This window comes from Sphaeramia orbicularis, chromosome 1 (assembly GCF_902148855.1).
Source record: "Sphaeramia orbicularis chromosome 1, fSphaOr1.1, whole genome shotgun sequence".
Lineage (NCBI taxonomy): Eukaryota > Metazoa > Chordata > Actinopteri > Kurtiformes > Apogonidae > Sphaeramia > Sphaeramia orbicularis.
Genome location: NC_043957.1, coordinates 57,901,841 through 57,928,722, shown reverse-complemented (window position 1 = coordinate 57,928,722; position 26,882 = coordinate 57,901,841). Strand labels below are relative to the sequence as shown.

The following is a 26,882-nucleotide window of genomic DNA, read 5'->3' as shown; positions in this document are numbered from 1 at the left end:
GGGTAGGAACGTAGATTGACCGGTAAATCGAGAGCTTCGCCTCTCGGCTCAGCTCCTTCTTTACCACAACCGACCGGTACAGCGACTGCATCACTGCAGACGCTGCACCAATCCGTCTGTCAATCTCACGCTCCATCCTTCCCTCACTCGTGAACAAGACCCCGAGATACTTAAACTCCTCCACTTGGGGCAAAGACTCCCCACCGACCCGGAGAGGGCAAACCACCTTTTTCCGGTCGAGAACCATGGCCTCGGATTTGGAGGTGCTGATCCTCATCCCGCTCGCTTCACACTCGGCTGCAAACCGCCCCAGTGCACGCTGAAGGTCCAGGTTCGATGAGGCCAACAGGACAACATCATCTGCAAAAAGCAGAGATGAAATCCTGTGGTCCCCAAACCGGACCCCCTCCGGCCCTTGGCTGCGCCTAGAAATTCTGTCCATAAAAATTATGAACAGAACCGGTGACAAAGGGCAGCCCTGCCGGAGTCCAACATGCACCTGGAACAGGTCTGACTTACTGCCGGCAATGCGAACCAGGCTCCTGCTTCGGTCATACAAGGACCGGACTGCCCTTAGCAAAGGGCCCCGGACCCCATACTCCCGAAGCACCCCCCACAAGATACCACGAGGGACACGGTCGAACGCCTTCTCCAGATCCACAAAACACATGTGGACTGGTTGGGCGAACTCCCATGAACCCTCGAGCACCCGATGGAGAGTATAGAGCTGGTCCAGCGTTCCACGACCAGGACGAAAACCGCATTGTTCCTCCTGGATCCGAGGTTCGACTATCGGTCGGATCCTCCTCTCCAGTACCCTGGAATAGACTTTCCCCGGGAGGCTGAGGAGTGTGATCCCCCTATAGTTGGAGCACATCCTCCGGTCCCCTTTCTTAAAAAGGGGAACCACCACCCCGGTCTGCCAATCCAGAGGTACTGTCCCCGACCGCCACGCAATGTTACAGAGACGTGTCAACCAAGACAGTCCCTGCACATCCAGAGACTTAAGGTACTCAGGGCGAATCTCATCCACCCCCGGTGCCCTGCCACCGAGGAGCTTGCCAACCACCTCGGTGACTTCAGCTTGGGTGATGGACGAGTCCACCTCTGAGACCTCAGCCTCTACTTCTTCTATGGAAGACGTGGCAGTGGGATTGAGGAGATCCTCGAAGTATTCCTTCCACCGCCCGACAACATCCCCAGTCGAGGTCAGCAGCTCCCCACTTCCACTGTAAACAGTGTTGGTGGCGCACTGCTTTCCCCTCCTGAGGCGCCGGATGGTTTGCCAGAATTTCCTCGAGGCCGACCGATAGTCCTCCTCCATGGCCTCCCCAAACTCCACCCAGACCCGAGTTTTTGCCTCCACAACCGCCTGGGCTGCAGCACGCTTGGCCTTCCGGTACCCATCAGCTGCCTCGGGAGTCCCACGGGCCAACAAGGCCCGATAAGACTCCTTCTTCAGCTTGACGGCATCCCTTACTTCCGGGGTCCACCACCGGGTTCGGGGATTGCCGCCACGACAGGCACCGGAGACCTTGCGACCACAGCTCCGAGCAGCCGCTTCGACAATGGAGGTGGAGAACATGGTCCACTCGGACTCAATGTCCCCAACCTCCCCCGGGATCTGGGAGAAGCTCTCCCGGAGGTGGGAGTTGAAGACCACACTGACATCGGGTTCCACCAGACGTTCCCAACAGACCCTCACAACACGTTTGGGCCTGCCGAGTCGGTCCGGTTTCCTCCTTCGCCAGCGGATCCAACTCACCACCAGGTGGTGATCGGTTGACAGCTCTGCCCCTCTCTTCACCCGAGTGTCCAAAACACGCGGCCGGAGGTCTGATGATACGACAATGAAGTCGATCATCGACCTCCGGCCTAGGGTGTCCTGGTGCCAAGTGCACTTATGGACATCCCTGTGTTGGAACATGGTGTTTGTTATGGACAAACTGTGACTAGCACAGAAGTCCAGTAACAGAACACCACTCGGGTTCAGATCAGGGAGGCCGTTCCTCCCCATCACCCCCCTCCAGGTCTCACTGTCGTTGCCCACGTGGGCATTGAAGTCGCCCAGGAGAACAATGGAGTCCCCAGTCGGAGCACCATCCAGCACCCCTCCCAGAGACTCCAAGAAGGCCGGGTACTCTGCACTGCTGTTCGGCCCGTAGGCCGAAACAACAGTGAGGCACCTGTCCCCAACCCGAAGGCGTAGGGACGCGACCCTCTCGTTCACCGGGGTGAACTCCAACACATGGCGGCTGAGCTGAGGGGCTATGAGTAAGCCCACACCAGCCCGCCGCCTCTCACCGCGGGCAACGCCAGAGAAGTGGAGAGTCCAGCCCCTTTCGAGGGGTTGGGTTCCAGAGCCCAAGCTATGTGTGGAGGTGAGCCCGACTATATCTAGACGGTATCTCTCAACCTCCCTCACAAGCTCTGGCTCCTTCCCCCCCAGCGAAGTGACATTCCATGTCCCAAGAGCTAGACTCCGTGTCCGGGGATCGGGTTGTCGGGCTCCCTGCCTTCGACTGTCACCCAATCCACACTGCACCCGGCCCCTATGATTCCCTCGATGGGTGGTGAGTCCGTCGGAGGGTGGGCCCACGTCGCTCTTTCGGGCTGGGCCCGGCCGGACCCCGTGGGCATAGGCCCGACCACCAGGCGCTCGCATACGAGCCCCAACCCCAGGCCTGGCTCCAGGGTGGGGCCCCGGCTGCGCCGTACCGGGCGACGTCACGTTTTTTAGATGTTTCTTGTTCATAAGGGCTTCTGAGCTGCTCTTAGTCTGGCCCGTCACCCAGGACCTGTTTGCCTTGGGAGACCCTACCAGGGGCATAAAGCCCCCGACAACATAGCTCCTGGGATCATTCGGGCACACAAACTCCCCCACCACGATAAGGTGGCAGTTCAAGGGGGAGCAATGTTGATCAATTGACCAATTAGATTCAATTCACATCAATATTTGTTGACTTCTAATTGTAAATGTGTGGTAAATGGGATTTTCAGTGTTCAATGTAAATGTCCACAGAGTCCACATTCCACAGTGGATGTGGACAATTTAGTTCCAGATACAAGATATTATTCTAAGCTACAGGTGGATCCAATTGGAGGCTAATCGGAGTCGTGTTGAATTTTTTATGAATTTTCAAAAATTGCTCAATGATGACAGATAGGAAAATTGTAGATGTTGTGACCTTGCTGTGACCTTGAACTTTGGCCTACTGGGACCAAAATTTAATGGGTTGGTCCCAGGACCTAGGCCTATCTGTGGGGAAGATTTGGGAAAGATGGGTGGAAGAGTTTTCCCATAAAGCTGCTAACAAACAAACAAACAAACATGCCAACAAACACACACACAAAGCAAAGGGATCACAGTACCTCCTGGCGGTAGTAATGAATGAATGAGTTATGCACTACCTTCTATAACTCCTCCAACTCTACATTTCCTTGTGTCTGGATCATTCAGTCTCTGTTCCATTAGTGCTGGTTTATCCCACAGCAGTTTTTACAGCGTATTGTCTCCAGTAGCACACGCAAAATCCTCATTTAAATAGGACGGTCTGCAAGACTTTGCACCTGTTGTCATTTGGGCAAGCAATCTGAGTCAATCACCAACAAACTGCGGTTCCACCCCACCCGCAAAATTCTAGACTGCACAAGCAAATTAGAACGTGCAAATTGGGATGTCGGTAGATCCGACCCTCAGTGTTCACAACCACAAAAACAAAACAAAACCAAACAAGAAAAGCACTCGGAGAGCACAGGCCTCTGCCAAGACAGATCTGTCCCCCCCTGATCACCACCAAAATTTAATCATTTCTTCCTTGTGCCAGTATCAACATTTCCTGAAAATTTCATGAAAATCTGTCCATAACTTTTTGAGTTATCCTGCTAACAAACAAACAAACAAACAAACAAACAAACATGTAAACAAACATGCAAACACACAAAGCAAAGCGATCACAATACCTCCTGGCAGAGGTAACAGACCAAATGAACCACACTACTGCAGTCAGTCAGAATGTTAGGGCACTTACAGATTTGGAAATGTTTCTGTGGTCACCTGTGATTTCAGTGCAGTTCCTCCTTAAAGGTGCAGGAGACTTTCATGACCAATTTTTCATCAAATCTGTCAAACCACAGTCATATCCTCAGTATCATGAATCTGTTCATCTGTCTGTCATTACTCAGCTGAATCTCTTACATTATGGTGAACAGTTTCTTAGTTCCATCCACCAGAAACAAACCATGTGTTTATAAGCAGAGCCAGGAGGGAACTCGGGCATCTTTGGAATTTTGTCGTGACATGCATTGTGGGAGAGGGAGGCTCACGCAGCCGCCTGACAGCGGCAGCGCAACCACATGATATGTGGATGAAACAAACACGATGTGGAAACGGCTGAAGGAATATGCATAGAGGGAAGGGAGCTCCTGCCGTTTCAGCGTCATATCTGCAGCAGCTGCTGCTGCGGCTGTGCAATCCTCTGTTTCCCACAATGCACGTCGCGACGAAATTCCAAAGATGCCCGAGTTCCCTCCTGGCTCTGCTTATAAACACATGGTTTGTTTCTGGTGAATGGAACTAAGAAACTGTTCAGTGTGAGGGAAGAGATTCAGCTGAGTAATGACAGACAGATTACAGATTCATGATACTGAGGATATGACTGAGGATGGACAGATTTGATGAGAAATTGGTCATGAAAGTCTCCCACACCTTTAAGACACTGAGTTTTTGGAATATGAATTGTTTCAAAGATCAGTTTCAGATGTTTTTAATTTATATGATACATGTTTTTGATAAAATGTCAAATTAATTTAAATTGTAAAGCATGTATCCCAACTGTCTTTGACTCACAATTACACACATTTGTCACATACATATGACAAATGTGACCTTTTCACTCCTGTGTCACAACAATGATGATTTCCAAAGCTTTGGAGCCAGTTCAGTCTGACACAGTACTCTGGTTCTTTAAAAAGTCTGAAGTGTCACCTTTAAAATGTCCAATACATTGAACAGGCTTTGAAAGTAGCTCTATTTTTTACACAGTTTTTTTTTTTTTTTTTACTTTACTCTGTCTTGCTTTTTATCACTCAAACCTAAGTTCTAACCATAATTATAGAGCCAAAATGAATGTGAAAGTGTGTGAAATAATTACACATTGAACTAGTGCGTTAACTTTACAAATAATTCTGTGACTCTGGAATCGTTGGTCCTTCCAGTGTGGACAGGCGTCTAATAAAACGGAGAAATGGGTCTTAAATTGTACTCATAAAGTTCTTTAAAAGTATTGCATGTAAGAGTTTGAGAGAAAGAGAGTAAGGACTGGAAACATGATGAAAATAACCAAGTGTCAGACCTACAGGATGTTGAAGGCTGTTTTATTTTCTTGCAGTATACAAGTGCACTTCTGTAAATGAACAATGAAATTCTTTTACTGCTGCTTTAAAAGTCACGGAAAAGTTTTCACATGGTCTGTTGAAATGTGTGTGTGTGTGTGTGTGTTTGTCCAGGCTTTACGCAGCTCCGTCAAAAGTTTTAAACCAGTGTATGTGTCGGTCGGCCACAAGATCAGCCTGGACACAGCTGTTCGCCTCACACACTCCTGCTGCCGCTACAGAGTACCTGAGCCCATCAGACAGGTACACACACACACACACACACACACACACATACACACACACACACACACGCACACACACACACACACACACACACACACACACACACACACACACCAGAGGCGATTTCTCATAGACCAGAGACCCAGTAAAGGACAGAGTGAGTGGACGTGTTTAAGGCTGGACGGTCAGTTGTGTGCTAAGAGGAATTCCCTTTAGTAGCGCTGTGCTTTTCAAACACCTGGTTTAACCCTTTAAGACCTGAACAGTGACCAGCAACTAAAGCATCTACTGATCTACAATGTTTGAGAACTTTCAATCCATTAATCCTATCAGTCAGAGGTGTTTTCTGTCAGACTGCAGTGGAAGCTCATCTGCCCCTAAAATGACTCAAATTAAATGCTCAAATCTGTTCAGTTGTTTTCATTTCATTGACTCCAAATGTGTTGGAACACGTTCATCTCTCAGACCAGTTGGTTCAGAATCAGTTTGATCCCAGATCAGTGGACTGGATGTTGTTCACTTCTCCTCCATTCCCGTGTCTGTGTTTTCTCCTCCATCTCTGCTCAGTGCATTTGTCTGTAGACGCTCAGCGTCCATGCACTTCAATGGGACTGAGTGGAACTGGTTTGAAAAACGACTCTAAACTGGACGCTAATTGGATAAATGACACCATGTTGTCCCGCCCCCACATGCTCGGCGTCTCTGGGGGTGAATGGAGCTGTGGGCGGAGCTTTGCCTGGCTGGACGCTGAGCTTCCACGTGCTGATTGGAGGATCGGTCGAAAGGCTGAATCCCGTTTGATTGACAGCTGTTTTCAGATCTGCTCCTTCACTGACACAGTTCAGTTTAATACCGTCACACATTCTGCTGGGAAATCACAGAAACCAAATGAACTGTTCATTTCTTGCACTGGAAATAAAACACACTCATTGTACTTCCTTGTTTCAATTTAAAATAATTTCAACATTTTCTTGTTTCAGTTACAGAATTTCATCATTTCTTGTTCAAGTGTAATATCGTTTTGTCGATAGTTAAATCAATCATACTGTTGGCTAGGTCAGAGTGAACTAACTATCAAGTCCCTGGAAAAGACGCCGACTGTGTACGATAAGGAAACTGAGCATTTTCTTAAAAAGGAACGGAGGGACGAATTTTTGTTTAAATAACATGACAGTTTTTTTTTTAATGTAAGCCGACAATGAGTTTCCTCTGTCTGAAGGACGAACAGCCACCACTGATATACACACACGCACACACACACACACACACACACACACACACACACACACACACACTACACATACATATATCCAACCATACAAGCATGAAGGAACAGATATAATAATCAGATGAAACAAAAAAAGTTGAACTGTGCAGAGGGGTAAAACAGGGCTGGAAAGCACACAGCGCTCATCACTTGTTGTAGAACTGTGTCCTGCTGCGAAGTGAGGAGTGTAAGCATCATGCTGTGCAGCTTTTTTTAGGAGCTGGGACTGAGAGACTTCAAAAGTTGGAGAGAACAATGTATGCAGGCGAATCAAAAATGCACAGGTCTGTTTTTCCCCCCAAGTAATATATGGAAGCCAAAAAAAGAACAGCAGTAGCTTGCACTGCTGGTATCAGTCTTTTTTATTTTATTTTATTTTAATTTGATCTAATTTTATCTTTTGTGTAGGTGTTTTTGAGTTTGTTTTTTTTAACTTTATTTTCATTGTTTATTTTATGTACATTACAAAACAAGACAAACATAGGGGACATTTGGGATACATTGACTACAGTAAACCTTGTGACTAACAGTTGTTTTTAGCAGTGTGACATTGAAATGAAAGTTGTCCATTTCTTCCATTTATCCTGACTCTGTTCTTCCTCAGTTTCAGTCTATGGGTCAGAATCTCCATCTCAAATATTCCATTCACAGTTTGTTTCCAGTCGTTAGTTGTAGGTGGTTCTAATCTGCATCATTTTTTGATGATAGCCTTTTTACAGGCTACTAATAGTATTTTAAACAAATATCACTGTTTCTTACATTATTCCCAATAATACTTCCAAAATACATCACCAAACATGTTTTAGGAATTGCATAACCCAGTGGTTCCAGCCTTTTTTGTCTCATGACCTCATTTTAACATCACAAATTTCTGGCGACCCCAGACATTCAAAACGGAGACTTTTTTTTTTTTTTGCTAAAATTAATTTGTTTTTGATCATGTAATAGTTTGCTATACTATGTTGCAAATAAATGTTAATTTTAGAGGATATTTAGTCTATATAATGTATATTATTATGGACGGAGGCAGTGAGACTTATATTTTCCTTGGTCAGGAGATGTACAGGGTGGGGAAGCAAAATGTACAATATTTTGAGGCAGGGATTGAAAGACAGTGTATGACCAATTAGTTTATTGAAAGTCATGAGAATTTATTTGCCACAAGAAAATGTCCATAATAGAAAATGTTTTTATTCTATGTGTCCTCCTTCTTTCTCAATAACTGCCTTCACACGCTTCCTGAAACTTGCGCAAGTGTTCCTCAAATATTGGGGTGACAACTTCTCCCATTCTTCTTTAATAGTATCTTCCAGACTTTCTGGTAATAGTTTTGCTCATAGTCATTCTCTTCTTTCCATTCTAAACAGTCTTTATGGACACTCCAACTATTTTTGAAATCTCCTTTGGTGTGATGAGTGCATTCAGCAAATCACACACTCTTTGACGTTTGCTTTCCTGATTACTCATATGGGCAAAAGTTTCTGAAAAGGTATGGATAATAGTGTTAGGTATGATTATGACATCAGTATATGTTTGGGTTCAAAACAACTGACGTAGTGTCTGCTGAGAAAAAACAACTAAATGTTCATTGTAAATTTTGCTTCCCCACCCTGTACAGTCAGTCCAGCTGTGATTTACAAGGCTGACAGTTAATACTGAACAAACAAGAACTCAAACTATGAATTATGAAAGAGCTGCAGCATCTGAAACCGACCACAATGAACATTTGACACATAAACAGAACCACAGTGCTGCAGTTTCACACTCACAGTTTGTCTTGTCTTTTATGTATTGTGATTGTCTCTCAACTCACCATATATTTTTGTATTAATAAGTTTTTTTTTTTTCTGTTTTTATCAGTTACTAGAAATTTCAGGCGACCCCATTTGAATTTCAGGTGACCCCATATGGGGTCCCGACCCCAAGGTTGAAAACCACTGGCAAACCCCAATATTTTAACAATTGTTAAATATACATGATCCCACAATGATGCAAGTGTAGAACAAAACCAAAAGACATGTGCATGATTTACATTGATATCTCATTCTGTCCAACAGGGTTGAACTCTGGACACATATTCAGCTGTAATTTTAGAAGTTATGAAAAATCAAATTATATTTTTCCAGCAATGTTCCCTCCATGTTCTTAAAAAAGTGGTCGACTGTTGAGTTCTCCAAATACTGACCCATTCCTCCTCTGAGACATAGATTCCTAGTTCTTTTCCCTTTTATTTAGGTTTTATTTATTCTTCTTTACAGTACTGTTGTTTTTGTTTTTGTACAGTTGTTCTATGCCTTATAATCAACTCTTGTATTTTATTCTTTTGTTTTGTTTTTTTATTAATTCTTCTGTACAACCTTTGGTCCACTGTGGTTGTTTTAAGGCACAGGTGTCAAACATGCGGCCCGGGGACCAAAACCGACCCGCCAAAGGGTCCAATCTGGCCCCCAGGATGAATTTGTGAAGTGCAGAAATTACACTTAAGATATTAACAATCAAGAATGTTAAAATAATTTTAGGTCAATTCAACCTAAAGTGGGTCAGACCAGTAAACTACGATCATAAGAACCTATAAATAATGAAAACTGCAAAAAAAAATTAAAAAAAAAGGAAAATTACACAAAAATGTTTACATCTACAGACTAGACTTTTACACACAAAATGTGAATAACCTGAACAAATATGAATAACCTCAAATTTCTTAAGAGAAGTATGTGTAATTGTACCAGTATTCTGCCTGTTATTAAATGTTTTGTGTATTTGTAGATCCACTGTGATCTGTGAGTTGTGATGCACATGTATAAATGATAAACTAAGACAGGGCTGTCAAACTCATTTTAGTTCAGTTCCACATTCAGCTAAATTTAATCTGCAGTGGGCCGAACCAGTAAAATAATAACATAATAATATAGAAATAATGTCAACTCCAAATTTTCCTCTATGTTTAAGAGCAGAAAAAGTAAATTTGCATTACGAAAATTTTTACATCTACAAACTATCCTTTCAAAAGATGTGTAACATGAACAAACTGGAAAAATAAGTGTAATTTTAACAATATTCTGCCTCAGTTTATCATTTGCACATGTACATTAGAACGTATAGATCACAGTGGATCTACAAACACAAAACATTTAATCAGGCAGCATATTGTTAAAATTGTACTTACTTCTCTTAAAACGTTGCAGGTTGTTCATATTTGTTCAGGTTATTCGCATTTTTTTTGCAAAATTATACTTTGTTTTAGTGTAAATACATGAAAATATTTACATTTACTAAGAGAAAAAATTTGCAGTTGTCATTATTTCTATGTTATTATGATAGTATTTGACTGAATCCTGCCCACTTCAGATTGAATTGGTCTGAATGTGGAACCTGAACTAAAAGGATTGTTCATATCTTAGTGTAATTTTTGCATTTCATAAATTCATCCCCAGGGCCGGACTGGACCCTTTGGTGGGCCGGATTTGGCCCCCGGGACGCATGTTTGACACCTGTGAACTAAGGCGTAATATTGTTAAAATTACTCTTATTTTTCTTAAGAATTTCCAGGTTCATATTTGTTCATGTTTTCTTCAAGTACAGTTCATAGATGTAAACATTTTCATTACGGAGTTTGACTTTTTTCATTCAAAAACAGAGAAAACATTGGAGTTGGCATTATTTATAAGATCTTATCCTTTTATTTACATTACTTTACTGGTCCGGCCCTCCTTAGATCTTATTAGGCTGAATGTGGCCCCTGAACTGAAATGGGTTTGACAGCCCTGATTTAAAGTGTTTTCCAAATAAAGTTGGATTGGATTTAACCTTTATTTAACCACGTTGGTCCCATTGAGATGGAGGATCTGTTTTTTAAAGGAGACCTGGGCAAGCCTGCAGTGATACAGTCAACACACACACACACACACACACACACACACACACACAGTCTTGAGGATTCCACGCTCTTTTTAAAACCATAGAATGGAATCTGTGTTTGTAGATGGAGTTCAGACTGAAGCTGGTTCCAGGCATCAGGAGCTGAAAACCTCCAAGATTTCTTTCCTAATTCAGTCCTTATCTTTGGAACAAACATTTTCAAAATGTCCATTGAGTGAAGATTGTAACTTCTGTGCAATACAAAATTATATGGTCCAAAGTCTTTATTATTACAAATATTGTCATTATTATGGTACACTGAAAAAAAAAAATCTGTAATTTAACAGAATTTTCACTGTTTATTTTACAGATTTTTCCTGTATTTTTAAGATACAGGAAAATATTAATGAAATGACAAAAATAAACTGTGGTTTTACATGTCAAATGGAAAATAACACGAAAAAACTGTAACTGTGAATAACCATAAAATTTCCATTTTTTAAAGAAATGTTTTCTTTTTTCACATAAAAATACAGTTAAAATACATTTGCAAATGTATCATAATTTCACAAATATTTCTTTTCTATTTATGAGATTAAACTGTTAATTTAAAGTTTAATACTGTAAAAAAAAAATAATAAAATGAGATAAAATTACTGACAGTTAACCTTAAAAGAAGTATTTGTTCTGTCAGTTGAACCAGACTTGTTTGTTAATTGACAAATATCTTGTGTAATTACAGGAGGTTTCACAACAACAATGTTGAATAAATGTATTTTTGTGAATGTATAACATGTATAAGCACTGATAAACTGTCCAAATACAGTTTTTATCAGTGGATTGGACAACCGAGTCTCACTGAAAATTATTTATATATATATATATATATATATATATATATATATATATATATATATATATATAGGTAATTTGATTGTTTTAATACATGTAAATATTCTTTATTAAACATTAAAAAGTCAAAAAAATATGTAAAATCTCATGTAAAGTTAGGGCAAAAAACTGTATTTTAATTATGGAAAATTACTGTATTTTTATGAGATGGTTATTTTCCGTTATTTTCCAATATTTTTTCGGCACCCCTGCTGCTGGAATAATACTGGGGGTTTTTTTACGTTTTTTTTTTGTTTGTTTGTTTTTTACAGTGTAGTGATGATGCAGTATATTATTATGACCCATTGAGATTAGTCACTGTGATGGTGGAGTCCTGAGACATTTTTGCATCTCTTTTATACTCTGTGTTTTATCTCAGAAATTAAGTTTTGATGTGTGTGTGTGTGTGTGTGTGTGAACAGTTTTCACTTTTAGACCCTTTTACAACCAGTGTTAAAATGAGATCTGTATCTGTTTTCCAGACAATAAACAGCCACATTTTGCCTTTGTGTTTGCGCCTCAAGGTTCTAATAGTTTTGGATTTTTTCATTATAGTTTAGTTTTATTTAGTTCTGACTTTTTTTTACCTCCGCCAAGGAGGTTATGTTTTTGCCAGGGTTTGTTTGTTTGTTTGTCTGTTTGTTTGTGTGTTTGTTTGTCTGTCCGTTAGTGTGCAACATAACTCAAAAAGTTATGGACATGTGTTGGAAATGGGATAAGGAAGAAATGATTAAATTTTGGTGGTGATCGGGGTTGGGGGGGCCCACGGGGGGGCCACTGATCAGCCTTGGCGGAGGTCTGCGCTCTCCGAGTGCTTCTAGTTTTTATTCATTTTAGTTAGTTTTGTAAACACACAATACAGTTTCAGTTAGTTATCATCTTTTCTTTTAATTATAGGTTTTATTTATTTCAATTAATGAACATGCTTTTTCAATTCTAGTTTTCGTCATTTCGTTAGTATTCGTTCACAATAATAACCTTGGTGCACCTGTTCATATCTCTGTCCACGCGTTGTCATTTCAGGGATATTTCACAGTCAAACCATGACATGATGCTGTAACAGATGTGCATTTGAACATGTTTATCAGCAGGATGACTCAGCTGCAGTGCTTGGACTTGAGCAGTGGTCTCTGTTGGTGTCTGACTCTGCTCTGTCTGATGTTTAAGTCTTTGTGATGTCAGACAGTCAGATGGTGTGGACTCCAGCTCCAAAACAGGGGCCAAATTATTCTTGAATATCTGTATTTTTATCATGAGCCACCTTCACATGTAGTAGTAGTAGTTTCATTTCGAGCACATAGAATCATCAGATGACAAAGAATCATACAACATGGTCAAAAAATAAATAAATAAAATTTTTCTGGACTCGAAAAGGAGTGGGCAGAAGTATAACTTATTGACTCCCACCCCCTTTTGACAAACTAATAATCAAACTAGATCCGCTTCCTTTGCTTTAACACACATTTTCCTCTATATTTTTCCAATAACACAAAACATCTGTACAAACCATTCATATACACTTGTTTAGTCACCTCACACACAATCAGATTTTCGTAATCAACCGTTTTTAATTTAAACTATAATAGTTAAATGCAGTTTAGATATTTACTCCAAATACAATCATCAATAAATGTGATAATATCTTCTTATCATGATAACCAATTAACTACAATAATATCTTATTTTATGTGTACTTCTATAATGTTTTATATTTTGTCATTATAGTGGATTTATATGTCCTTTTAAAAGCACAAATTGAAGAAGACATTTTTAACTTTTACTCCAAATTATTCCACAGATGGACCCCTCTAACACAGATACACTGGCTTTTGTTTGTTCTACACTGTAAAAAAAGAAAAAAAAAACAGTATTATTCCGGCAGCAGGGGTGCCGAAAAAATACTGTAAAATAACAGAAAATAACCATCTCATAAAAATACGGTAATTTTCCATAATTAAAATACAGTTTTTTGCCCTAACTTTACATGAGATTTTACATATTTTTTTTGACTTTTTAATGTTTAATAAAGAATATTTACATGTATTAAAACAATCAAATTACCTATAAAAAATAAAAAAAAAAAAAAAATATATATATATATATATATATATATATATATATATAATTTTCAGTGAGACTCGGTTGTCCAATCCACTGATAAAAACTGTATTTGGACAGTTTATCAGTGCTTATACATGTTATACATTCACAAAAATACATTTATTCAACATTTTTGTTGTGAAACCTCCTGTAATTACACAAGATATTTGTCAATTAACAAACAAGTCTGGTTCAACTGACAGAACAAATACTTCTTTTAAGGTTAACTGTCAGTAATTTTATCTCATTTTATTATTTTTTTTACAGTATTAAACTTTAAATTAACAGTTTAAACTCATAAATAGAAAATAAATATTTGTGAAATTACAATACATTTCCAAATATATTTTAACTGTATTTTTCTGTGATAAAAAGAAAACATTACTTTTAAAAAATGGAAATGTTAAGGTTATTCACAGTTACAGTTTTTTCATGTTATTTTCCATTTGACATGTAAAATCACAGTCTGTTTTTGTCATTTCATTGATATTTTCCTGTATCTTAAAAATACAGGAAAAATCTGTAAAATAAATGGTAAAAAATCTGTTAAATTACAGATTTATTTTTTTTACAGTGTACACTTAATTTTCTTGTAGATTTCAGTTCCCCTTAAATTATAATGTACTGTCCAGTGGTGTTTCAGCCAGGTCCACTGCCTTAGCTGCTCCGACATTAGTTTAGGATTGTCTTCATAAATGTACCTGTTTTTTTGAAGGAACCAGTTAGTAGTTTTGCTTTCGCCGTCTCCACATAAAACTGTTCAGCATCTTTTCTCCTGAGGTTTCAGAGATCTGAATGTTCCATTTTTTTGTTTGAGTTTTGATCAGACTGGCTAAGCCTTCGCATGTGTGTTCAGCCTTATTCATGGCTCAGAGGTCAGGGGGAAATGATGATGAAGGAACAGAAAATAGAAATATCAAGTGAACTGTAAATATGCAATAAATAAATATATCCAGCATGCGCACACATTGTACAGATTGTGTTTATACCCTTTTAAAGTCTGTACACACTGTGAGCTTCATTACCTCCAGGTCATGCAGGTCCCATTACAGTCCAGTCAGATCATGTTTACATGTTACATTGACATGCATTTTGTAGAACTGTGTATTATATTTGAGTTGTGCACTGCAAAAAATCTAAATCTTACCATGTGTATTTTTCTCATTTCTGGTCCAAATATCTCATCACACTTAAAATAAGACAGAATCACCTAATGAGGAACTTTTCAGTGAGATATAAGAACTGATTTTTAGACAATAGATCTGGAAAATCTAATTTCAAGAAATCCTACCAAGATAATTTTCACTTGTTCCATTGGCAGATTTTTTTGCTTAATTCAAGATATATATTGTTTTTTGCTTAATTCAAGATTTTTTTTGCTTAATTCGAGCAAAAAATCTGCTAATGGAAGAAGTGAAAATTATCCTGGTAAGATTTCTTCAAATCAGATTTTCCAGATCTATTGTCTATAAATCAGTTCTTATATCTCACTGAAAAGTTCCTCTTTTAAAGTGTGATGAGATATTTGGACTAGAAATGAGAAAAACACACTTGGCCAGATTTAGATTTTTTCCAGCGTGATTGAGTTAATGATGTTAAGTATCATTACTTTTGAAATGAGCAAATGGTGCAGACAGTGATAAATGAAGGATTTGTCAATAGCATTGCCAATAAAGTTGGAATAAAGTTGGATGATGTAACTTATTCTTGATAAACTAGAAGCACTTGGGGGGCGCAGACTCCGCCAAGGCAGATCAGTGCCCCCCCACCCCCAATCACCACCAAATTTTAATCATTTGTTCCTTGTGCCAGTATCAACATTTCCTGAAATTTTCATCCAAATCTGTCCAAAACTTTTTGAGTTATCTTGCACACAGACAGACAGACAAACAAACAGACAAACAAACCAACGCCGGCAAAAACATAACCTCCTTGGCGGAGGTAATTAGCCTGGGGCTTTCCACTGATAAAGACAGTTCAATAGCCTCCATATTTTGAAGCTCCATCCTTGGACTGTGCCCTAACCCTAACCCTTCCACCACGTCCACAGACAGGAGGGATCACAGAACATCCTGAGCCAAGGTGATAATGAACGCCTCTGCACAAAGCATAAAGGGTCAGTAGTGGTAAAAAGTTGTGAATAATACACTGTGGCCTTCAGAACAAGTAACATTAAAAAATTAAATGCCACAAAGAAGTTACTGCAGACCCTGAATGTGTCTGACTTTTTAAGACTGGCCGGAGCTCAGGCTGCATCACTTTGAGATGATGCAATAAACGGAGCTGAGCGGCTGCCCACAGAAGGCCATTAAGACCACTGTTAATTTTTCATCATCCCTCTCCTCTCATTGCCTTGCCTCTTGCCCAGTGCATGCTGGGAACACCGCTGTGCCCCTTTACAGAATAAGGGAAAGTCGATGCTAGTTTTACAGCCTGACTGGTGTCAAATGACTCATATTCAGACTGCATTTTGCATTTTCTTAAAAAAAATAAATAAATAAAATGACAGTTTTGCCAAAATAAAAAAATAAAACAAGTGTTCAAAGAACGCAAACCTCCGCCAAGCACCCCGAACGGTGTGCATGTGTGGATCGACTATTTCTGTTTAAATTCAACAGTTTCCAGGTTGTTCCATACAGCAGAAAAAGTTGAAGCTTGGTACCAGTCATGTGTCTGTCCAGTTAGATTCAATTCACATCAGTATTTGTTGAGTTCTAATTTTAAATGTGTGGGAAATGGGATTTTCAGTGTTCAATGTAAATGTCCACAGAGTCCACATTCCACAGTGGATGTGGACAATTTAGTTCCAGATACAAGATATTGTTCTAAGCTACAGTTGGATCCAATTGGAGGCTAATTGGAGTCGTTTCGAATTTGTTATGAATTTTGGAAAATGGCTCAACAATGAGAGATAGGAAAATTGTAGATGTTGTGACCTTGCTGTGACCTTGAACTTTGGCCTACTGGGACCAAAATTAATGGGTTGGTCCCAGGGGCTAGGCTAGGGCTGTCAAACTCATTTTAGTTCAGTTCCACATTCAGTCCAATTTGATCTGCAGTGGGCCGAACCAGGAAAATAATAACAGTGAAAAAAGTTAAATTCTGTTACGATCAGGTTTACATCTATATTTTCCTTAAAAATTTGAAAAACATGAAGAACTTGAATTGTCTTAAGAAAAACAAGTGCAATTTTAACAATGTTCAGCCTCGGTTTATCAGTTTATCATTTACACATGTGCATTACAATCACACAAAACTTTTAGTAACAGGCAGAATATTGGTCAAATTGCATTTACTTTTCTTAAGACATTTCCGTTTGTTCATATTTGTTCAGGTTATTCACATTTTTTGTAAAAGTATAGTTTGGTAATGCAAACATTTTCATTTAATTTTACTTTTTTTTTTTTTTTAAACCAAAAAAACAAAGACAAAATTTGGGGTTGTCATTATTTATAGGTTATTCTGATCATATTTGACTGGTTCTGACCCACTTCAAATCTAATTAGACTGTATGTGTCTGTATGTGGAACCTGAATTAAAATGATTTTGACATCATTGATTGTTAATATCTTCAGTGTAACTTTTGCAGTTTTCCACAAATTCATAATAATAATTTTGTAAAGCGCTTTCAATCAAAGTGCTGTACAGATATAAAGTCAATCACAATAAAACATAAAAACTAAAAACATTAACAGTAAAAACAAATCAAGACATATAACACAGAGTAAACCAGTGGGTCTTGAGCTTTGCTTTAAAACCCTCCACAGAACATGCCTGCCTTCTGTCCAGAGGAAGACTGTTCCAAAGTGTTGGCGCACGGAAAGAAAAGGCTGGTTCACAAACAGTCTTTTTCCTGACTTTAGGCACAGTCAGGAGGCCAGATCCATGTGAGCGAAGAGCACGAGAAGGTCCATACAGTCTAACCAGCTCCGTTAAGTAAGAAGGTGCCGCTCCATTTCAAATGTTATAAGTCAATAAAAGCACCTTAAAATCAGCACGAACCTGACATGGAAGCCAGTGACGAGAGGCCAACACCGGGTTAATATAATCATATTTCCCAGCTTCAGTCAGAACCCGAGCTGCAGCATTTTGCACCATCTGCAGGACTCGGAAACTTTTTTTTGGGTAATCCTGAGAGAAGAGCATTACAATAGTCCAAACGAGATGTTACGAAAGCGTGAATGAGGACTTCAGCATCTTTGTCACTCAGGATTGGCCTGATCTTAGCAGTCCTTCGAAGATGAAAAAATGATATTCGAGTCACCTCCTTCATATGCTTATCAAAAGAAAGTGTCTGGTCAAATATGACACCAAGGTCATCCCGCGGGTCGAGATGTAAACTTTGGCGGGCCGGATTTGGCCCCCGGGCCGCATGTTTGACACCTGTGGCCTAAGCCTATCTGTGGGTCCAATTTGGTAAAGATGGTTGGAATAGTTTTCCTGTAAAGTTGCTAACAGACAAACACACAAACACACAAAGCAAAGTGGTCACAATACCTCCTGGTGGAGATAATAACGGCCCCAAAACAAAAAAACACCTAACTTGAGCTGAGCTGCTCCCTGCTGGTGGCCTCAGGTTGTTCCTCCTCCTGCCACTAGGCTGTGCTGTGCTTCTGCTGTTCATGTGCTTTTGATGCAGCGTCCTGCTCTGCATACTAAACACACTTCCACATGAACGCATGCCCACATCTCAAAATCAGTTTTTCATCATGGGAGCAGCAGTAGCTACACTTAACTCATTCCCCTCCTGTGTGTGTGTTTTTTTTCTTCAAAGTGTGAATGTGATATGGGGGGGGGGCTGAATCCAGCATCAGCATCAGGGACTGAAACATCACAGAGGGTCACGCTCACCTTCCACAGTCACATCCACTCAGCTCTCTCTCTTTACTGTTTTCCACATCTCCTCTCTTCTCTTTTCTCTTCCATATTTCATCGACTGTGTGCTTCCCTCCCCATCTTTCCCACAGATATTTTCTGTTCTTCTTAACACTGACATCACAGAAATACGGCCTCAAAAATACAAAGTTCTGCAGAGTGTCAGGTCGAACTCTACCCTTATGTCACTTGTACTGTCATGGGCGCAGCAGCAATCTCACATCACTGACGTCTGTGAAAAACGCCAGTCACGACTTGTGGAAAGGAAAATCCAAACAGCTGCCTATCTGGCCCAGGACTTGTGAATTACATAACAGTAAAGTTTGAAGATAGAAGAAGAGACGCAATGATTTTTCCTTCCAGCAGCAACAGGCCGAATGTGTGCATGAAAAGTTGTAAATGTCCACACTTAAAGGTGCAGTCTGTGTGAATTCTGTTCTCAGTCATTCTAAAATGGCCTTGACTGTCACCACACATGAAGGAATCCTGTTCATTTCAAATCCTGATCTCACTGACAATAGTAGTCCAGACAGAATATTTACATTTGAAAAGCTCAGTGTCAGCCCTGAAGTGATGTTTATGATGTCATTGTGTGTTTTGGTCTGAGGCTCCGCCCATCACCTGTCTGCCAATCACAGTCAGTAGCCTTCGTTCATCCAGGTTGGCAGTTCCACTGAGCTGCAGCTGAACATTTCTGATCACAAATGTCTGACGTTAATAAACCGAAAAGGACTCTGATTATTCCAAATACATCGTGACGAAGTGAGAAACAAAACAAGGAGATGTACAGGAGATGATTTAGAAACATGGAGACGGGTGAAAGAGGAGAAGAATTTGAAGACCGACGCCGACTCTGCCTTAGTCTGACCACCGGAAGAACCACTGAGAGCCGGGACCGCCGTCTGCACCCAGTCCCAGACCGGTGGTGTGTTCTCCTGGGGCCGGGCTGCAGTCTGTTCTCCTGGTCCTGGTGAAGAGCCTGGGTACTGGTGTAGGACTGGTGAACAGACCGGGTACTGGTGTAGGACTGGTGAACAGACCGGGTACTGGTGTAGGACTGGTGAACAGACCGGGTACTGGTGTAGGACTGGTGAACAGACCGGGTACTGGTGTAGGACTGGTGAACAGACCAGGTACCAAGGCAAGGCAGGTTTATTTCTATAGCACATTTCATGTACAAGACAATTCAAAGTGCTTTACATAAAACATTAAAAGCATTACAGCAGAAGGCATGAGAAAAACAAACGAACAAAAATCAGATAAATAGATAAAACAGATAAAAAGTTTTAGCTTAAAAGGAACAGTGCAGATCTGAACTGATGAATACGAACTCTATTCAAATGCAGCTGAGAACAGGTGGGTCTGTAACCTGGATTTAAATAAACAGTGTTTCAGCTGATCTGAGGTTTTCTGGGAGTTTGTTCCAGACATGTGGAGCATAGAAGCTGAACGCAGTGTAAGACTTGTCTGTTGCCATGGTAGCTCCTTGTAGTTCAGTGTTTTCTGTGGAAGTGACCTCTTCATGTAGCGGTGTATAATCCGAAAGGGGGGGTTCAGTAGTCTGGCGTCCGTGGTTCGGCCAGGGGGTGGTCGGGGGGTACGGTAGTGATCCATGCCACTGTACTTGATGGAAGTAAAAGTGAAACTTAAGGCTCATTTCCCTTTTCCCTATCTCCTGAATCTGTACAAACTTTCATTTGAGTCCTGTTCTGTTATATATTAGACTGATGTAGAATCAGTCTGGTGAGGATTTTTTTGTGTGAAATTTATGATGTGGTGGCAAAGATTAGTGGAAACACTAGTAGTAGACGCTCATGCCGGATGTTGTAACTCCTAGTCTGAGGGAAGGAGGACAGGATACCACACTGTACAGTATTTGGAATGTGACTGCAGTACCAGTTTTGGTCACAATCCTACATACGGCACCTTTAAATAGAAATGCCACATGCAAGCAGGCCTCGGTGATGAAATAATATATTATCACAATGATATAATAAAAGCAGCTGACCTCCTGAATGTACAGAAGGACCAGGTCTGAACACCAGTGGACGTTTTCTTCCATGATGACACAGACATATTCCAACATGATAATTCATCAGGTTTAAATTATAGAAGAGTGGTTCAGTGAGCGTGAGACATGAACTGGGTCCAGACCATCACAGAGTCCAGACCTGAACCCCTTTGAGAGTCTTTGGGATGTGATGGAGAAGATGTGACACAGTGGTATCACACTCACCACCACAAATGCCAGGCTTTGGGAAAAAAAAGGCAACTTTGGATCGAAATATACACCATTTGATTTGATTTAATGCATAAGCATTGTGCGATATAAACGATGCTACAGTGAATTCTGTAATCAAAGCTGAAACGGTTTAGATAATAGATGGATGGATCTTAAAGATGATTATTTCATTGTCATTATTATAAACATTGAACCAAGGTTATTATCGTTAACGAAAACTAACGAAATGATGAAAACTAGAATTGAAATAAAAGATTTTCGTTAACTGAAATAAATAAAAACTACAATTAAAAGAAAAAAAACAATAACTAACTGAAACTGTATTGTGTGTAGGGATGGGAATCATTAAGAATTTAACGATTCCGATTCCATTATCGATACTGCTTATCGATCCGATTCCTTATCAATTCTCATTGGGTGAGGGAGTAAAAGAGTACAAACAGGTGTGTTTGCATTAACTGTCTTTTATATTTCCATCTGCACAGAAAATAGAACATATACAGTATGAACAAATAATAACAGATGACGCTGGGCCCGGTTCGGGGGTGGCGGTGTACAGTGAAAGTGAAACTACAGACTCTTTACTAATTCCTCTATTCCTCTATGTGGAACCGGTTCGACTCGGCTTGTCTCCCGTTGTTGTGTGCCTCATATCCTTTCCTCTACCTTCGGAAACTTGTATTTAGGTACAATGTTTGTTGCCCACAGCAGAACCGGAACTGGGCCTGGCATTCACTCTGCCGCTAGATTCACAAGCGCCGCTAAGTAGCGAATCAAATACTTGACATTCCTGTAAATGAATCACATGTGGACAAATGTTTGAGCAGATTAGAGGGATTCCACCCTTTTGAAGACATGGAAGCTTTGACAGTGTTCAACTGGACCTGGTGTGGTCTGTTTAGACCTGGTGTGGTCTGTTTGGACCTGGTGTGGTCTGTTTAGACCTGGTGTGATCTGTTTAGACCTGGTGTGGTCTGTTTGGACCTGGTGTGGTCTGTTTGGACCTGGTGTGGTCTGTTTAGACCTGGTGTGGTCTGTTTAGACCTGGTGTGGTCTGTTTAGACCTGGTGTGGTCTGTTTAGACCTGGTGTGGTCTGTTTAGACCTGGTGTAGTCTGTTTAGACCTGGTGTGGTCTGTTTGGACCTGGTGTGGTCTGTTTGGACCTGGTGTGGTCTGTCTGGACCTGGTGTGGTCTGTGTAGACCTGGTGTGGTCTGTTTGGACCTGGTGTGGTCTGTTTAGACCTGTTTCTGCCTCGACACCATGTTGGCTACGTTCTGACCAAAACAATGCAGCGTACGTGTGACGTCATGGCGCATGTGCAATGAAGGCAGAATTAATAAGCAGAATCGTTAAGCAGGTAGGCAAACAATTCCAAGGAATCGAGCTACTGGGAACCGGTTCTCAAAAAGAACCGGTTCTCGATTCCCATCCCTAATTGTGTGTTTACAAAACTAACTAAAACATATAAAAATTGTGGATAAAATTCCCTTTGTTTTCATGTTTGTCAATGTCGGACTGATATGAAATTGATTTATTTCCCTCAATCAATTTTCTCTGCTGTCACCATATGATATTTAAGGGTCCGTCACTTGTGTTCACTTGTGGTTTCCAGTCGTCTTCTGGTCCCCACTCTACCTGGAAACATGGAGACTAAAGTTGGGAGAAAGCAGCAGAGTCCTGTCTGGGATTTATGTGAATACGACGACAGAGAAGAAGAGAAAAGAGACGACAAAACTAAAACTAAACTAAAACTAAGTATTTAGAAAATAACGAAAACTAATAAAAACTATCAAACCTGCTCTAAAAACGAATTAAAACAAACTGAATTAGAGAAAAAAGGTCAAAACTAAATAAAACTAAACTAGAATGAAAAACTCCAGAACTATTAGAACCATGCATTGAACATATTGATCATACTCATAAACCTGTTGTTTATCTGGTCAGTAGTGGTCTCAACCTGGACCTGTACCACCTTAGCCTTGATCTCAACCCCTTCCAGTCCTGGTCTTGTCCTGGTTTCTGTTGAAATTGTCTTTAAAACACAAATACAAGGTGAAAGAAATGACTTTGTGAACGGAATGTTTTAATAATGAACTACTTCACCCCTTTTGTGTTTTTTTTCCTTTTTGTCCTGTACCTCATTCATTTTCAGTTTAGAGTTGAGTTGATTTTCCTTTTTCCTTTCTGTGGTTTTGTGTCTTTGTACACATTCACCTGCTGGTTCAGTCTCAGCTGCTGAAGGTTGCCAACTGTTTTTCTGTGGTTGGTATCCAGTTGTGATTCACTGCAGGGACACAGACGGAGCAGCTGTGGAATTTGACAGATAAGGACGAAGCAGCAACATCTGTGGCTGAGAAATGAAGCTGATGTTTGGTGCCAAAGAAATCTGTTGTTACTGAATTTTGGATGGATACTGCAAATGGTCATATATTTATTTTTTCCACATTTTTAACAGTTCTCTAATAATAAGAGACTGTTAAAAATGTGATTTTGGTCATTGGTCAAAAATATCATCTTCGAAAAGGAAAAACAACAACTTCACTTGACTTCGTACACTCTAGAAACGATTCATGGGGTTAGTAAGTTAAGTTTAAAATCAAGAGCTTTCTCTGCTTAAAAAATTCACTTTGTTACATGTGGACATTTAAATCAGTTGATAAGTTATTGTATTAAGTTGGTCTAGTCCAGGGGTGGTCAGACTGTCCTTCAATGGCTGCACGTTTTCGTTCTTTTTGTGGGTCTCCCAGGAAAAAAAGTCAACCACTCTGTTACAACCGTCACATTGCACTGAAATTTAACTTATGGCATGCAAATGAATACTTTTGATTATAAAATTAATACTTTGATTATAAAATGATTACTTTTGAATATAAAATGAATACTTTGATTAAAATACTGGGTTTTGACACCACAATTCCCTTCCAAGCTCCAAAAGTGTTTTTTAATCTGAAATAGGCTTTAAGACTAAATTCAATGATGAATACAATTATTTTTTCCAATCAGTACCTCATGAATTTGGTATTTTTGATATTAGTACTTTATATACTATTAGCACAAACACTGTGAACTAATTTTGCTGTGTACTTTTGGAGTAATCATACTCAAAAATCCATTTCAAGCTCCAAAAGTTTTTTTTTTTTCGTCTGAAATACGCTTTAAGACTAAATTCAATGATGAATAAAATATTTTTTTCCAATAAGTACCTCATGAATTTGGTATTTTTGATATTAGTACTTCATATACTATTAGCACATATACTATGAACTAATTTTACTGTGTACTTTTGGAGTAATCATACTCAAAAATCCCTTCCAAGCTCCAAAAGTGTTTGTTTTTTTTTGTCTGAAATAGGCTTTAAGACTAAAATCAGTGATGAATAAAATTAATTTTTCCAATAAGTACCTCATGAATTTGGTATTTTTGGTTTTAGTACTTCATATTCTATTAGCACAAATACTATGAACTACTTTTACTGTGTACTTTTAGAGCAATCATACTCCAGAATCCATTCCACACTGCACTTCTGTTTGTTGTATGCAGTGGCTGTAACAGATAAAATGTAAAAAAAGATTAAAACTTTTAAGAGTTTATAAGCTCTGTTATTTTTTGCGGCTCCAGACTATTTTTTTTTTTTGGTGGAAGAGGGGGCAAAATGGCTCTGACTGATAATAAAGGTTGCAGACCCCTGGTTGAAATGAAAAACAAGGAAAACAGTCTTAACTTAATAACATATTGATTTTGAACAGACCTTTCTGCCTTTAACTTAACAAAGAAGTATATTACATTAGTACAACTTAAAGTCTTGTAAGCTTCCTCTAAAACACAGGTGTCAAATATGCGGCCCGGGGGCCAAATCTGGCCCACCAAAGGGTCCGATCCAGCCCACGGGATGAATTTATGAAAAGCAAAAATTACACTGAAGATATGAACATGAATCATTTTAATTCAGGTTCCACATACAGACACATACAGTCCAATTAGATTTCAAGTGGGTCAGAACCAGTCAAATATTATCATAATAACCTATAAAAAATGAAAACTACAAATTTTCTCTTTATTGTTTTGGTGTAAAAAAGTAAAATTACCTGAAAATGTTTGCATTACCAAACTATACTTTTACAAAAAATGTGAAAAACCTGAACAAATATGAACAAATGGAAGTGTCTTAAGAAAAGTAAATGCAATTTTACCAATATTCTGCCTGTTACTAAATGGTTTGTGTGATTGTAATGCACGTGTAAATGATAAACTGATAAACCGTAGTGATGTGACGTTCACAAACGAATCAAATCTTTTGAACGGCTCTTTGAAATGAATGATGGGAACCGAGTCTTTGTAAAAAGCCGTCCTTTTTTTTTTTTTAAGGAGGAAGAGTCCGATTGTCTGTCAATTTAGTGTCACTGGGGAGGCGTTGGGCAGGAGGAGAATGTTCCAGCAGGAAAAAAAGAGTGCTTGCATACTGCGAATATCTCATGGCAAGAAGTTAGCAAAAAAACAACAGTTTGAAGCGTGAGGTGAGCATACTGGAGGAGGTGGAGCTGGAACACTGATCGACTGTGATGTTTTTTGTCAAATTCCATCATTTGTCTAATGTCACCTCTCATGTCATGTATTTAACCCACACATTTGAACTAACTTTTCTTTTTTACAGTAAGATAATATTTACTGCCGCGCCAATTAAACACCTTTAAAATGTAATGTCAATCATCACATGTAGCCGATTTAGTCATTAAAACATTTGTGTTTCAAATTAATGCAAAAAACATAAAAGAGCCAGTCTGTTGAACGGCTCTTTTCAGTGAACGACTCCTGATTGAACAGCTCCCTTCAAAGAGCCAAAAGTCCCATCACTAATAAACCGAGGCAGAATATTGTTAAAATTGCACTTGTTTTTCTTAAGACAGTTCAAGTTGTTCATGTTATTCAGATTTTTGAGGAGACTTTGTAGATGTAAACCTGATCATAATAGAATTTTACTTTTTCACAGTTATCATTCTACTGGTCTGGCCCACTTGAGTTCAGATTGGGCTGAATGTGGAACTGAACTAGAATGAGTTTGACAGCCCTGCTCTAAAGGCTGAGTACAAAGCTGACGTCCTTGGACATGTTTTACTGACAGACCACGCCCACCACAAGAAATGGAAGGAAGCACAGAAAAAAAAGGAGGAACATGATTTTGCACAGAACTTTACCAAACTTTAAGGCTTGATAGAATTGAGCTTTGTTTCTGCAACAGTAGTTTTAATTATTCAAGGACTGAATAATACACATTTTGCTCCTTTCTAATTTAAAATTGTGGCGTGTTTGCCGCATTGCATTATGGGTATTGGGTATATTGTTGAAAATGTGTAATTTTCTGTGCAGGGGTTCTGCAGGGTTGTGGTGTTAGTGTGAATTTTGAGTTCATGTGTGCATGCTAATGTTTATTGGCCTTCTTGTGTTTATTTTTGTATTTTTATAGAACTGCACCTTTAGTCAGAACCAGAGGCCAAAGCAGGCTTTTCCTGTTTATTGATGAGGGAAGTTGAAATGGTCAATTTAACCCCCCACTGCTTGACAAATATAATTCACTGTTTGAAACAGAATGGGGACAACAGTACTGAGTATAGTTGAGATATTAACATGCAGACAGAGCTAGTAATTGAGATGCATAAAGAAATAATAAGCAGTTTGATCATATAACTGGAATTTCTATGTGGAATTTGTTCTGATGCACAGAAATAAGTCAGGCCAACTCAAAAAATTAAAGAAACTACTTGTATGGACATTTTTCAGTAGAATAAAAGTAAAACAATAAGTTAAGATAACTAAATGGAGTAGTTTTTACACAATTAAAATTAAATTAGTTCGATTTAATTAAGCCTGTAGAGCACAGGTGTCAAACTCATTTTAGTTCAGTTCCACATTCAGCCCAATCTGATCTGCAGTGGGCCGGACCAGTAAAATAATAACAGCGAAAAAAGTAAAATTCTATTCTGATCAGGTTTACATCTACAAAGTTTCCTTAAAAATCTGAATAACATGAAC

General features: G+C 39.6%; 1 protein-coding gene across 1 annotated transcript in view; it reads left to right on the top strand.

Annotated features, from left to right (window-relative positions):
• The window catches only part of LOC115425495 (endonuclease V-like), a 178,706-nt gene that overhangs the window by 52,200 nt on the left and 99,624 nt on the right, over positions 1-26,882 (top strand). Inside the window, 1 exon segment of the mRNA XM_030143117.1 lies at positions 5,509-5,637. Within this exon segment, the coding sequence (XP_029998977.1) occupies positions 5,509-5,637 (129 nt within the window).